The following is a 14,823-nucleotide window of genomic DNA, read 5'->3' as shown; positions in this document are numbered from 1 at the left end:
AGAGCCACTTTTGCCACTGTCTTGAATAGGGCTTCTCGAAAGCATCACTTCCACAGATGAACAAAAAGGTTTAACTTTACCTTCAGTATCTGCTGTGCTTTCTCAGACAGTTTCACATCACTATCTTCAACCTGTAGCCAGAAACAGTTCCCATTTGTATTGTTACTAGAGAAAGCAAGTCTAACATGAAAGAAGATTCAGTGCAAACAGGGACATTGGGTACCACAGATAGGGCCCTGAGAGCCGAGCGCCTCAGAGGACAGCTTTGTGCTCTTCGGTACACTGTCACCATGGGACTGAAATAGATCCCTGAAATATATTCAAGGGGACACACCTCCTGACATTTTGCAAGAGCCAAAAAGCACTGTCTTCATTTGTACTGCTGTGAAAGTGTTTAAGGAGGACAGATTGTCAAAGGGCATCATGCTGTCCAGCTTCGTAAGACCCACTGGAACCACACCCGGAACACCGAGGCACATCAGAGGTCTGGAAACAGACTTTTTTTTTTCCTGTAGGGTCAGGCATTTAAAGTGATCTGAAGTGCCCCACAAGCATCAGGATTTTCAAAAGTGCCACTGCAAAAACCTCAAGCCTTCACACAGCTTAAAACCTGAAGTGGTGAGAACGAGCTAATTAAGACCTTCGTGTTGTGATGAGCCATCAGCCTGTTCCCGCTTAGCAGCTGACCACTTTAAGCCCAAATCCAAAAATCAGAGTGGCACTAAGAGAGGAATATTCTGTTTCAATGCCCCAGTTCCACACTCTGTCCTCCTACACCCACATCCTTTTCCAACAGCTTTGCATTTGTGAATCTGTATGTACAGAACAAACAAATAGGTCTTTGTGTACTGACCAGCCAGGAAGCGTATCTTGGGATAGCTGCAGTCAGGATGATGTGGCTGGTTTCTGAACTGATGCTGCCATCTGCAGGGAAGCAAACAGAAAGCAAAACACTACAATGCCATCCACATACCTCAGACTGGTCCATGTGTTCCTCCTACAACTTGAAACATTTCCTCATTGTTTTAAAGACTTTGCAGTGCTTAGTGAGGCTTTCACAGCAGACTAGCCCCCAGACAGAGCCCTTACAATGCCACAGAAAACTTGCTCCAGTCTATGGCTGCTTCTGCTTTACCTCCCCCCACAAAGTGTTCCAACTCCTGTGGCTAAAAACCCACAGCCTGTCTGAATTCAAGAGCTCTTAAATATTGCCCAGGCAACCTCCAAAGCTATCTGCCACATGGAAACAGTCTGGAAAATATGCACCTGTCTCAGGTCTTGGAAATCACTCAGGATCATAGATTGGGTTGGAAGGAACCTTAAAGATCCAGTTCCAACCCCCTGGCCATGGGCAGGGACACCTCTCACTAGCCCAGGTTGCTCAAGGCCATATCCAGCCTGGCCATGGACACCTCCAGGCAGGGAGCATCTTATCTTGTATTTGAAATGCAAGGCTGCTCCAAACCCCAAGGTTTCTAAACAGCACATCCTTCCCCAGCTTTGTTCCTTCTGTTTCAAACAAAGAACAAATGAAATTAAAACACATCCTACAAAATGAGTCTTACAAAGTGATGCTCTTCTAATTGCTTCATAAAAACCCAAAACATTTCTTCACCTGAAGAAAACTGAAGGAGGGGACTACTACACTTGAATTTTTTGACACCTCAGCCCTGCTGTATCACAAGGCAGCCACAAAGCCCCAGGTGAGATTAGCAGCTCTTGACACAAGATATTCATTACTAGAAAGCTCAAATGTTTAGGTCTTTTAATTAACCCAGCAACTTAACCCTATAGAGGCAATACTGGTACTAGCCACTGGAAGCTCTTTGGCTCTTCCATCACACCAAAGCTAACAGAATGACAACAAAGGTGTGGGGATTTGAAACAGTTACCTTTTTCTTTTACTTGTATCTGGGATGTTAGAAATGACTCTGAAAAGACAACAGATCCCAGGGATCCTCTTCCTGTGAGCAAGTCTGGAATGTCAAATACCATCATAGATGCCTGCAGAGGAAGCAGAATTTAGAATCATAGAATTGTGTTGGTTACAAGAGACACTTAAGATTCCTGAGTTCAGTCTTTAACCCAGCATCATCAGGTCACCACCAAACTAGGACCCTCAGCACCACATCTACATTCCCTCCAGGGACAGGGACTCCACCACTGCCCTGGGCAGCCTGTTCCAGGGCCTGATAATCCTTTCAGGGAAGAAATTGTTCCTCATGGCCAACCTAAACCTCCCCCAGCACAAGTTAAGACCCTTTCCTCTTGCCCTATCAGTTGTTACTCGGGAGAAGAGACCAAGCCCCACCTCACTCCAACCTCCTTTCAGACAGCAATAAGTCTCTCCTTAAGCTCATTTTCTCCAGGCTAGACAACCTCAGTTCCCCTCAGCTGCTCCTTACCAGCCCTGTTCTCCACACCCTTTATCACCTTCATTGCCCTCTTCTGGACATGCTCCAGCACCTCAATGTCTTTCTTAAACTGAGTGGCCCAAAACTGAACCAAATATTCCAGGTGAGGCTTCACCAGCGCTAAGCACAGGGGGACAATCCCTGCCCTGTTCCTGCTGGCCACATTGAAACACTTGAAGGAGATTTTGAAACCTCCTTTGTCTATGCTGTGGTGGAAAGCCTGAGATCAGAACTCTGTGCTAATGTTTTCCTCCTGATTACACTGTCTGACTTCATCATACAACTCAGTTGCAGCATCTGAAACCTCATCCCCCCCTTGTACCTGCATTCACATAAACACAAAGCTCAGCATGCCCCACACAAACAGCCACTCCAGCTCCATTTCCTAACAAAATGTATCATCAGGATCCTCAACAGCTTACTTACTGTTTTAATCAAACTCAGGCTGTCTTCATTATCTAAGGGAGTAATTCTAGAAGAAGAAGAAGAAGAATGAGACATTTAAAGGTTAGCTGCTTTTGAGTGAGGAGCAGCCAGAAGAGCAATTGCATTTTAATACATGTGCCTAGGCCATTTCAGTGAATTATACAGTGAGGGCATTAAAAAGAACACCCTACAAGCCTGTGATATCAACTAAGCCAAAAGCAGTGTTTTAAAAGGAAGCTCTTAATGGACTCATGCTGCTTTCCTCATTATCAGTTAAGACAACTGGGCTGCCCAGTTGTTTCAGCTGAGTTCCAGGATTCCACAGAACTACAATGTGAAATCATTAAACTGTCTCACAGATAAAAGCATTTAGTACATTTTGTGGGGGATCATCCAAAGTTTTCTTAAGAAGTTCCAAGGCAAAAAACCACCCACCCAAAAAAATAAATGTATTGGAGCCATGAAATAAGAGCAAGGAGCACGAGACAGGGATACAGACCTTCCGTGGTTATTCACAGCCTGAATCTGAAAAGCCATTTTGGAGCTGCAGAACAGAAATTGCACTGGTGAGTAATGTGGTTTATACTTCTTCTACATGCAAAAGAGAAGCAACTACAGATCTGAAGCAAAACAGGTGCTGACCTGATTTGCAAAAAGCAGGCCAAATAAAAGGGAAATAAGATCATTGCAAGGATTTTAAACATCTGAATGCACCATGAATCATAAACTCAATAAGGTTGGAAGAGACCTCAGAGATCATCAAGTCCAACCTGTCACCCAACACCTCCTGACTACTAAACCATGGCACCAAGTGCCACATCCAATCCCCTCTTGAACACCTCCAGGGACGGTGACTCCAGCACCAACCTGGGCAGCACATTCCAATGTCTAACAACTCTCTCTGGGAAGAACTTTCTCCTCACCTCCAGCCTAAACTTCCCCTGGTGCAGCTTGAGATTGTGTCCTCTTGTTCTGGTGCTGGTTGCATGGGAGAAGAGACCAACACCCATTTGTCTACAACCTCCCTTCAGGTAGTTGTAGACAGCAAGAAGGTCTCCCCTGAGCCTCCTTTTCTCCAGGCTGAACAACCCCAGCTCCCTCAGCCTCTCCTCGTAGGGCTTGTGCTCTCCCTCCCCAGCCTCGTTGCCCTTTTCTGGACACATTCAAGTCTCTCAATGTCCTTCTTAAATTGAGGGGCCCAGAACTGGACACAGGACTCAAAGTGTGGCCTAACCAGTGCTGAGTACAGGGGCACAATGACTTCCCTGCTCCTGCTGGCCACACTATTTCTGATGCAGGCCAAGATGCCATTAGCCTTCTTGGCCACCTGGGCACACTGCTGGCTCATGGGACACACTGGGGCAACATAGAACACACTGGGGTGGAATGGACCTCCAGAAGTCACCTAGTCCAACACCCCTGCAGCAAGCAGGGGCTAGATTTATAGAATGGTTTAGGTTTGAAGAGATCTTAAAGCTCTCCCAGTTCCACCCCCCTGCCATGGGCAGGGACACTTCCCACTAGCCCAGGCTGTACACAAGGCATCAGTCACAAGAGAGCAGACCTACCGCAATGCAGTTTTCAGCTGCGTTAAACAAAGGGTATCCAACACAGACAGGAGTGTCTGCTCTGCCACCTCCTTTGCCTGAAAAGAGGAAATGCAGAATAAAGCCATTTTTTTTCCCCACCTTTGCAAATCCCAGCAAGCAGAGGAGCACCCATAAAGAAAAAGAGATCACACACTAAACAGTAACACACTGATGCACCAGGCTAAAAGCTGTTCTTTCCCATAGCTGATTTTCCTTACTGTAAGGTTAGGAAAATTCATGACAGGTGGGGAAAAAAAAAACAACCACACCAACAACAATTGAAGATGGGTAAAATTAGATACACTCTGAAATGCCTCCTTTTTTTAAGCAGAATTCAGAGAGACTGGTTGGAGGGCACAGGATTAACTTTGCTGATGTTATGCAGTTGACTGAAAGATTCATTTCAGTTCATTGGGGGTTTTTTTCCTCCTTTCTTTTGGTTTGCATGGAATCTTCTATTGCAAGCAATCCAAACCAACAAGGACAGGGTACAGAACCAGTGCTTCATTTACCTTGGATTCAGTGGAAGTTTTAGCATAGCACTCAATGCCAGCAAGCACAGCCTCTACAACAGCAGTATATATTTGCGACAACAGCGTACTGAAGAGAAATACAAACACAACATTTACTAGACAGATAGAGCTTTCATCCTCCTCTCTGTAACAGGAGCAGGGGTCTGCCTCTCATTAACACAGCTCCCCTCCTATGGAAGGGCTCCTTGCTGGAATAGGTGTAGAAGTTGCTCTACACTTATCCTTTCGGTTGAATAAAAGCCAAACAAAACCCAGACAAGAACCAGAGCGAGTAAGTTGCTCAGATTGCAGGGGGTTGGCACTTAAAGGTCTCTCCCAACCAAAGTGACTCTAGAATGCTATCCTGGGGGGAAAGGGAATCAAAAAATCTCTTGGCACCAATGTATCCCTGCTCTCATCAGGCAAGGAACACAAGTAAATGCTTTCTTGGTGACTTTTGCTGACATTCCCACAAGAATTAGAATGCAGCCCCCCAGTCCCCCAAAGGCCAAGCTGGAAACCAGAGACCCAGCTTCAGAGCCTGGCTTCTTCTGGAGCATGTCAAGCAAAAGAGAGACCAAACCAAACCAGTCCCCACAATCTCTTGAGTGCATCTACAGCACAGCTTAGTCTCATTCCCTTCTTCAAAGGGAACTGAAAAAAATTGTGCAGGAACAACCAAAGCTTAGGTGAAGCCAGAAGCAGCTCCTGACATATCTACAGCTCCAGACCTACTGAAAAACACCAACTGGCAAACCTCAGCCTTTGTCTTCTGGCTAATTTGGAAGAAAACGTTCAGCAGATGGACAAACCAGTCCTACTTCCTCACACTGCAGCTCTTTGCATTACTGCTCTGCAACTGCTGAACTTTTAGGTGGGAGGCAAGAGAAGGATACAGCATTTTTAGTTTCAAACGAAAAGAGGGAGATTCAGACTAGAGAGAAGGAGGAAATTTTTTACTCTGAGGGTGGTGAGATCCTGGCCCAGGTTGCTTGGAGAGGTGGGAGGTGCTCCATCCCTGGAACCATTCCAGCTCAGGTTGCCTGGGGCTGTGAGCAACCTGCTCTAGTTGCAGATCTCCCTGCTGACTGCGGGGGGCTGGACTGGATGAGCTTTAAAGGTCCCTTCCAACCCAAACCAGTCTGCGATTCTCTGCTTTAAGCCTATGATTTGATTCAAATCCAACCTTCTTACTACTTGAAGTTTCTTCTGTGCAATTTCACCTACTAACCTCCTAGACCAGGTTGCTCAGGGCCCCAGACAAATTGACTCCAAACACTTCTAGGGCTGAAGCCTCTACAACTTCTCTGGGCAAGCTGTCCCAGTGCTTCACCACCCTCACGGTAAAGACTTGCTTCCTAATGTCTAATCTCACTCCAGCTTCTTGCAATTTGAAGCCACCACCCCCTGTCCTGTCACTACATGCCTTTGCAGTAAGTCCCTCTCCAGCTGTTCTGTAGGCTCCCTTCAAACATTGGAAGGTTACATCTTTGAGATCAATATAACAATGATCCACAGTATTCAGCATGAACAATCACCACTGCCAGCTCCTTCTGACACATCTTCAGTATCTTGCTAACAATGTCATTCAGCTTTGCAAACTGCTCCAGCTGCAAAAGCAAGAACAGGCTCCTAGAATGATCCTAACTAGCAAGGAGGACAAAATCTCTAAGGAAAAAAAAGTCTCATTCATCAAGGTTAAAAGCAGGACCAAAGCAGATTATCTACCATGTTCTTAAAGCTTGACAGGTATCTACGACATGCAGAGAAGTGGACATCAACATGGATAAACAAAGGTTTATTTTGTGAAGGCCAACATGTGCAGGAGGTTTCTAGCAGAAATACTCTTTAGCACAGTGACATCTCTTTGGAAGTTGCCTCTTGGCATGTGCACTAACCACCACACATCTTGCACACGTGAAACCAGGCTAGAAGCTACTTCCACTTCCATCTGGGGAGCAGGCTCCCAGCGGCTACAGACACTTTGCCCCTCAGTCTATATGGGCTGCATTTTACAGTGATTCAACTAAGTGTGCAGTTTTACTAACAGCAACATCTCCTATTTCCTTGCATGCTCTGCTGTGCCACAGAAGGGATGTCACACTAACTGTTCCTGCTTCGCTCACTGAAGCCCTCGAGGAGCAATTTGCCTTTGAAACTCATTCACGTTCATGTTATTCTAAAGAACCACACAGCTCTGCAAATGCCAACAGCCACTGCTGACTAAAAGCAGGTTTGACCTACTGCCACCAGGGAGGAAGAATCAGGGAGCAAGAAAAAGCTGGCAGCTTACACTGGTTCAGCTTGCTTGTGCACCTCGTTGTCATTTCCTGTATTCAAAACAAAAAACATTTGGTTTTAGCACCTTCAGAAGCATTGTCACAGAACTTCCTGGGCAAAACATTTGTGCTGCATATCTGACATGACTTTTACCCAGTATTTTTACACCTGCAGTTGGGTGGCAGATAAAAAAGAGCAAAGCACTGGTTCACTTGGAGCAGGGTGGCTGTGATGAAATCTGCGCTCCCTAAAAACAGTTGCACTAGATCAGACCAAAGATCCCTCTAATGATGCAGCCCAGCTCCCAAAGGGAGCACTCCTGCATGTCCCAGAAAAAGTACAACTGGTGAAGGAAGGTCTACAGCACAAGTCTTGTGAGGAGTAGCTAGGGGAACTGAGGCTGTTCAGCCTGGAGAACAGGAGGCTGAGGAGAGATCTTCTGGCTCTCTACAACTCCCTGAATGGAGGTTGGAGTCAGGTGGGGATTGGTCTCTTGTTCTAAGGAACAAGTGACAGGACAAGAGGAAATGGCCTCAAGTTGTGCCAGGGGAGGTTTAGGTGGGACATGAGTGAAAATGTCTCCCTTGAAAGGGTAGTCAAGCCCTGGAACAGATTGCACAGTGCAGTGATGGAGTCCCCATCCCTGAAGGGACTTAAAAGCCATGGTGATGTGGTGCTGAGGGACATGGCTTAGTGGTGGACCTCACAGTGCTGACTTAACAGTTGGACTTATCTTAATGATCCAACCTAAATGATTCTGTCATTCTATTCTATGCTTCTCTGACCTACATCAAATAAATGCTGCAATTCCTTCCATTTTCCAAACCTTCAACCATCTTCAGATATCTGAGCTGGATATGGATTCAAAATACACAGTGACTCTACAGACTTTATCCCTGCACTCACACAACCATTTCAAATGGGTAAGCAAATGGTTTTTAAACTGTCAGCTGGCTGTGACATGCAACAGAACAGTGTTCTGCTCTGATTTCCTGCACAGTATCTACCACTCCGTGGCTGAATGCTCAGAGAGCAATCCAAGCCATCTTCTATCACCACAAGTTTTTCAGTAGTCAGCTTACTGCTCAGTATTTGTAACAACACTTACCCAGGAAAGGAACATGAGTGGCTCCAAAGAAATAGGTCCTTGAACAAGCCAGAGGTCCCTTTGGAGACACACACTGCACAACCTAGTTGTCAGTAGTAACGAGACACAAAAAGCCCTTAGTGAAAAACATACTGGTACGGTAATTACCAATAAGCTAAGTTCCCCTTCTAGCCACTGACACGCTACAGGGAGTGTACAACACAGACTGAACTGGAGTTGAAAGAGACAACTTACGTTTCCAAAGGTCTATTTCACTTTGGACTTGACCTGAATGGTTGAAAGACTTTGGAAAGGAGATGAGCTCTGCCTTCTGTAAGCGTTAAGCATGTGTCTGCAATCTCCTAAGTCAACTGCTCTTTGCAAGGAGAGGAAAGTGTGCCAGCTTCCCACACCTACGCTTGCACTTGGTCTTATTTGCTATTTTCATGACACCCTATTAAAACAGTATCACATGTACCTGCAAATAAACCACTTGAAGAACAAATATCAGAATCCAAAGACAACAGAGGGAGCGAGTACATCCGACTGGAGCTGTACTCGCTTTGTGAAACAGGCCAAATGGTCTTACTGGGAAGGTTAACAAAGGGAGAAAAGCCAAAGTTTGTACAGAAACAGTGGTAGAGAAGCAAATGGAGGATGAGATTTCACCAGTACACTCCAACAATCCTTTCTCAGGCTTCTGACACGTGCACTGTGCCCAGAATCCTCACATACATCCATCCCTAAAGCAGCTTACACATGAGATGCTGTCATGACAATATCATAGACTCATTCTGTCCAGAATCCTCATGTCCATCCATCCCTAAGGCAGCTTACACATGAGATGCTGTCATGACAATATCATAGACTCATTCTGTCCAGAATCCTCATGTCCATCCATCCCTAAGGCAGCTTACACATGACATGCTGTCATGACAATATCATAGACTCATTCTGTCCAGAATCCTCACATACATACATCCCTAAGGCAGCTTACACATGAGAGGCTATCATGCCAAGATCATTAACTCATTCTGTCCAGAATCCTCATGTCCATCCATCCCTAATACAGCTTACACATGAGATGCTGTCATGACAATATCATAGACTCATTCTGTCCAGAATCCTCATGTCCATCCATCCCTAAGGCAGCTTACACATGAGATGCTGTCATGACAAGATCATAGACTCACTCTGTCCAGAATCCCCACATCCATCCATCCACCCCTAATGCAGCTTACACATGAGATGCTGTCATGCCAAGATCATTAACTCATTCTGTCCAGAATCCTCACATACATACATCCATCCCTAAAGCAGCTTACACATGAGATGCTATCATGACAAGATCATAGACTCATTCTGCCCAGAATCCTCATGTCCATCCATCCCTAAGGCAGCTTACACATGAGATGCTGTCATGCCAAGATCATTAACTCATTCTGTCCAGAATCCTCATGTCCATCCATCCCTAAGGCAGCTTACACATGAGATGCTGTCATGCCAAGATCATAGACTCATTCTGTCCAGAATCCCCACATCCATCCATCCCTAAGGCAGTTTACACATGACATGCTGCCATGCCAAGATCATTAACTCATTCTGTCCAGAATCCCCATATCCATCCATCCCTAATGCAGCTTACATATGAGATGCTATCATGACAAGATCATAGACTCATTCTGTCCAGAATCCCCACATCCATCCATCCCTAAGGCAGCTTACACATGAGATGCTGTCATGCCAAGATCATAGACTCACTCTGTCCAGAACCCCCACGTCCATCCATCCCTAATGCAGCTTACACATGAGATGCTGTCACACCAAGATCATAAGCTCACTTCCTCAATCATCCGTTCACGCTGACCTGTACTCAACCACATCCATCTCCTCAGCAGCACAGACTTCGGACTCGCACAACTGATGGACACTCCCAGAGCCTGTGGAAAGTGGCTGGCAGGGAGAACTACACAATGCAATCTCCACTCTACCTCTCCTCCTTCGCTGTGAGTTACCTTCTTGATGCACCCAGCCCAGCCAGCCAGAGGATCTCAACTCCCTGGGGTCGCTTCCCCAGTTACGTCCCCTGCGCGGCAGTGCCACAAGCCATCGACCTCATCCTATGTTTTACAACTAAGCTTTTACTTGAAAATGGAAACAAGTTAATCTCACAACTTGATCTTAACAGTCTTGGAGCACCAGAAAGATTGTCAGAGTTTCAGGTGCTGAGGTACACGCTGAAATCTGGATACAGGTTAAGTAGCTCGTGTCTAGTCACAAAGTCATGATCAAAAAAGGCATTTTTCCCCATTTCTTTGTAAGAAATGGCTAAACTCTTCTGATTGAAATCAAATCTGCATGTCAGAGTTAAGTACACAAGGAAGATTTTCACTTTATGGCTAAGACAAGCATCCTCCCAAACAAAATTTCCCTGTCTCCCACCCCCCCATGTTTACAGCACTGCAAGTGGTTAAAGCATTGTCTTTATAAGCAAAGAGGCAAAAACCAGGGAGGAACAGCAGGGATAAAAATAACCCAAACCAAAACTATTTAAGTCATTCAGTAGTCCCCAATTAAACATTCAGTTTGACTTGGAAAGAGAAAGAGAAAAGGAACTGTGTTCCACTGACTGATTGTTAAGGTAACATCTGCTTTCATGTGTTTAGAAGACTTGGGTGTTTAACTCATGGAAGGGAAGCATTTTAAGGGCACCAAAGTGTTTCCCATGAAAACAGAATATACACTGCTCCTAAATATTAGCTAATCACTGAACAGCCTTACCATATGCTTAGCAGTGCTCCCACCAAGGCCAGTGTTTCGGACAAGATGTCCTTCTGATGGAAAGTTAAAGTTCCCAGAGTTCAAGTTCTCCTTAGTTGAGTGGCTCCCAAACAGAACAAAGGGCTGCCGGCTAGGGCTAAGCAGAACAGAGGCTGTCACTGCCAGAACAGGGCAAGAAAACTTACAGACAACAAATGAAACCAAAGATTGCAAGTCAGACAGAGCAACTACTGAATTTCTCACTAAAACAGAGTAGGGTTAAACTCATTTACTGTATCTGCAGAGAGCTCCCCAGTGAAAAGACAATGGAAAACACTACTCCAGTCACCAGGACATCAATTCTTTCATACTGTGGTGGTTTAGGCTGGGTGCCTCCTGCTGCTGCCATATGGAGAGCACCTCTGGTGCCCCAGGTGTCCAGCCCAGTGGGTGGACACAGGAATTTGTGTATTTCATACCCATAATGTCCTGCTCCCTATAAATCTACCAGCAAGGTCTCACACTTCCTCTTCCTTCCCTCTCTGCTCCTGTGGGAGATGCTCCCTATCTGGTAATGGAAGGGGAGTTATCTCAAGGCCTCTTGGGCCTGGCTAGGCTTAATGCCAAGAGGAGAAGGGGGAAGGACAATCTCAGAGATTAGCCTAACAGTGGATGGGGGGGGAAGAAAGAACCCTGGGGGGTTTGGGTGTACCCTCAGGTAGGGAGAAGCTGGGAGGCTTTGGGATCTCCTTTGTCACTGTGCTTGTAGCTCTCTGTAAAACACTCACTGCTTTTCCATTTGAACTTTCCATCACTTCTGCAATCCATTTGTCTGAGTCTTATTTTTTTCTGCCCCGGTGAGAGGCAACAGAGGACCTGCCTCAACCTGGCACACATACACCAGAACAAATCTCAAGGCTGCTTCCCAAATGCTGTCAGACATTTTTTTCCTCTTTTTTTAAAGTAAACTCCCCTGAAAAGCTGCCTGGTTTCAAATGTACCATCTTGAGAAACCAGGGCATGAATGCACTGGAATTAAACAGAATGATTGTGGGTTTAGTTCTAGCTTTGGGCCCAAAACTGCTGCAGAAGTCAAGGTTTATCTTTGTTATTTAAACACAAGCAACATAGGATGCTGAAAACAATAAAGGACATTGAACTTCAAATCCAGCTGCAGAAGAATCTGCAGCAACATTTAAGGAGCTGAGCAACCTTTACTGAACTCAGACCAGCAGAACACTTGGGTTTGCAACATACAACCAACAACCTTCCTCTCTCAGTTCAGATTCTCTGCTGAAATCAAATGAAGCTGACCTGTACTGCCTAGCTGGCTGAGATTTGGGGTTCTAAGTGCCCTGCTTTAAGCATGCTGTGACTCACAGCAGCAGACTGACTTCTTCAACCTTCACACTGTAATCGGTTTTGAATCTCATGTTGGTAGGACCAACACTTTCAAACATGTGCTCCTGAGTTTCTTGAGGTATCACACTATGAAGAGATTGATCACTAGAAAGCACAAAGCCAAGGGCTTGAAACACATCTATACAGCAGATGCAATAACTGCAGCATCAGATCCCATGAAAATTCACCTTGGCCTTCCCAGAAATGTTTGCATTAAAATATGCTAAGATGTGATGTGATAAATTGAGATGGCCCCAAAAGGATCTAAAAGTGGCATTATGGCATCAGAGAGAGGGAAATAACACAGCAGGGTACTAGAGATAGCACAGGGGACACTCAGCTCTACCTGTTATCTGTGATATGGCTTGAGATCATCCCATGACTGAAGTAACTCCTGAAAGGCTGTGAAGAATTAAAAACAAACAAGCAAGCTGATTAACAAGCCAATGAACAAAACATGTGACATAGCACACAGCTATGGAATGCTTGAGTTGCAAGGCACCTTTAAAGCTCACCTAATCCAACCCACCAGTAGTGAGCAGGGACATCTGCACCTAGAGCAGGCTGCTCAGAGCCCTGAACAATCTGATCAGGAACGGCTCCAGAGATGGGGCATCTACCCCCTGCCTCTCTGGCCAACCTGGGACAGTGTATAAATGACTACTGTAGGTCTGGACTAAATCTCTTCTCTTTTATTCCAAGCCTCTCATCCTATCTGAGAAAAAGTCTGTCCCCAGCTTTCTGATCAACCCTTCAAGCACTGAAAGGCCACCAGAAGGTCTCCCTGGAGGTCCCTGTCCGTGCTGAGGACTCCAGAGCTGGCCTCTTCTCCAGGCTGAACAACCGCAACTCTCTCAGCCTGGCCTCACAACAGAGTTGTTCCAGCCCTCCCAGCATTGCTGTGGCCTCCTCTGACCCTACTCCAAAAGGTCCACATCTCTTTTGTGCTGAGGACTCCAGAGCTAGCCCCAGCACTGCAGGTCAGGTCTCAGCAGAGTGGAACAGAGGAGGCAGAATCCCCTTCCTGCACCTGCTGGTCACTTTATCATTATTCTCAAGAACAAACCTGAATTGTCCTTCTCAAAAACTCTTCCCAGCCTCCATAAACAAACCCAAGCACCACTGAGTCTCATATGTGCTTGGAAACCCACAGCATCTACCAAAGCACTGTGCTAGCTTCACCCACACTGGCTGTTAGCACCAGTCAAGTTTGGAATTGGACATGTGCAACCTCAGCTGGTTAGGAACTGCACATAGGAAGCTTCCACCAAACTGAAGGTCAATCTGTCTATCCATAGGGATCTGTGCAGCCTTTTATCAGCTGAAGGTCGGTAGTCAACACTCAGTTGGATTGCAGGGGGCAATGCTAAGTCTCTCATGCTTTCATACTGTGGCTATGCAAGCTTAACTCAGAAGAAACAATAGGTTGTACTCCTCAGACATGAAAGGTGAGACAGAGCAGGGAGAAAAGGAATAAAGCCAACAGCCAAACCCCAGTGCTGAGTAGTTGTTACTTCTGCATGGAGGACAGCAGCATTTCAAAGGATGATGAAAGGAGGCCTACCTCCCCCGCCTGAGATTCTGAGAGCTCCAGAATGAAGGGAATTTCAGTATCGAAGTTAGCAAAGAAGTTGGTCCATTGGTGCTCAAAAATCCTTAAATTCTAGAAGGAAAACATTTCACAGCAGTTAGCAAGGCATGGGTTACACCAGAGAAGTCACAGATGGTGCTGAATGAAGCCAAATACCTTGAGAACTTAGACTTTCCTACCAGATAAGCACAGCCCTGCCTGTGGAGTGTAGCACTCAGCCTGCCCAGCTGAAGAAGTAGTACGAGAACATAAACATCTTTCAGAAGAGAAGCACTTCCTGATGGGTTTTACAGGGTCTCTTCAGGGTGGGGGGGGTTTGAGTTTGTTTGGGGTTGTGGCTACTTTCAGAAAGAGCAAAGCACCAGAGAGGTTACTTTTGGAGGGAGCAAAGGACCTGCACTCTTTGCTCCTAACCTGAGGAAGTACACAGCTTGGGGATCCCTCATAGCTCAGGCCTCATGTTTCCCATAAGACTTCCCAAATGAATGCTTGGATGGACTTTATTTTCCATTTTAAAACTCCTGTGGGGTTTTGCAGTAGTTTCTATCTGCTGTTAAGCAAGCTAATGGCTTGAAAGTGAGGAGCAGCGTGAGGAAGGTGGGGAGCTCCTGATAGGCAAGTTGCAGACAGCCATTCCCTTATCTGCACTGAAAAATTGAATTGCTAATTGGAAGAGGAAACCTCAGAAACAGCTCACTAAAGCAGAATGGAAAAGGCAGGTAAATACTGCATGCAGGTTGATAACAGCATTGAGGCCAATCAT

General features: G+C 45.8%; 1 protein-coding gene across 1 annotated transcript in view; it reads right to left on the bottom strand.

The window, feature by feature from the left end:
- Positions 1 to 14,823, bottom strand: part of DNAAF9 (dynein axonemal assembly factor 9) — an 83,332-nt gene that overhangs the window by 36,662 nt on the left and 31,847 nt on the right. The window contains exons 8-19 of the mRNA XM_068149436.1: positions 14,034 to 14,132; positions 12,816 to 12,871; positions 11,090 to 11,225; positions 8,330 to 8,411; positions 7,235 to 7,271; positions 4,942 to 5,029; positions 4,409 to 4,485; positions 3,340 to 3,384; positions 2,841 to 2,886; positions 1,893 to 2,004; positions 854 to 924; positions 81 to 131 (exon numbers count right to left, since the gene is read on the bottom strand). Of these exons, the coding sequence (XP_068005537.1) occupies positions 81 to 131; positions 854 to 924; positions 1,893 to 2,004; positions 2,841 to 2,886; positions 3,340 to 3,384; positions 4,409 to 4,485; positions 4,942 to 5,029; positions 7,235 to 7,271; positions 8,330 to 8,411; positions 11,090 to 11,225; positions 12,816 to 12,871; positions 14,034 to 14,132 (900 nt within the window). The remainder of the gene's footprint in view (positions 1 to 80; positions 132 to 853; positions 925 to 1,892; positions 2,005 to 2,840; positions 2,887 to 3,339; positions 3,385 to 4,408; positions 4,486 to 4,941; positions 5,030 to 7,234; positions 7,272 to 8,329; positions 8,412 to 11,089; positions 11,226 to 12,815; positions 12,872 to 14,033; positions 14,133 to 14,823) is intronic.

Source organism: Melanerpes formicivorus, unplaced genomic scaffold (assembly GCF_026170545.1).
Source record: "Melanerpes formicivorus ecotype bairdi unplaced genomic scaffold, bMelFor1.0.p_v2 SCAF_18, whole genome shotgun sequence".
NCBI classification, from domain to species: domain Eukaryota; kingdom Metazoa; phylum Chordata; class Aves; order Piciformes; family Picidae; genus Melanerpes; species Melanerpes formicivorus.
Note: the sequence above shows the minus strand (reverse complement) of the source record. Positions and strands in the feature narration are given on the sequence as shown.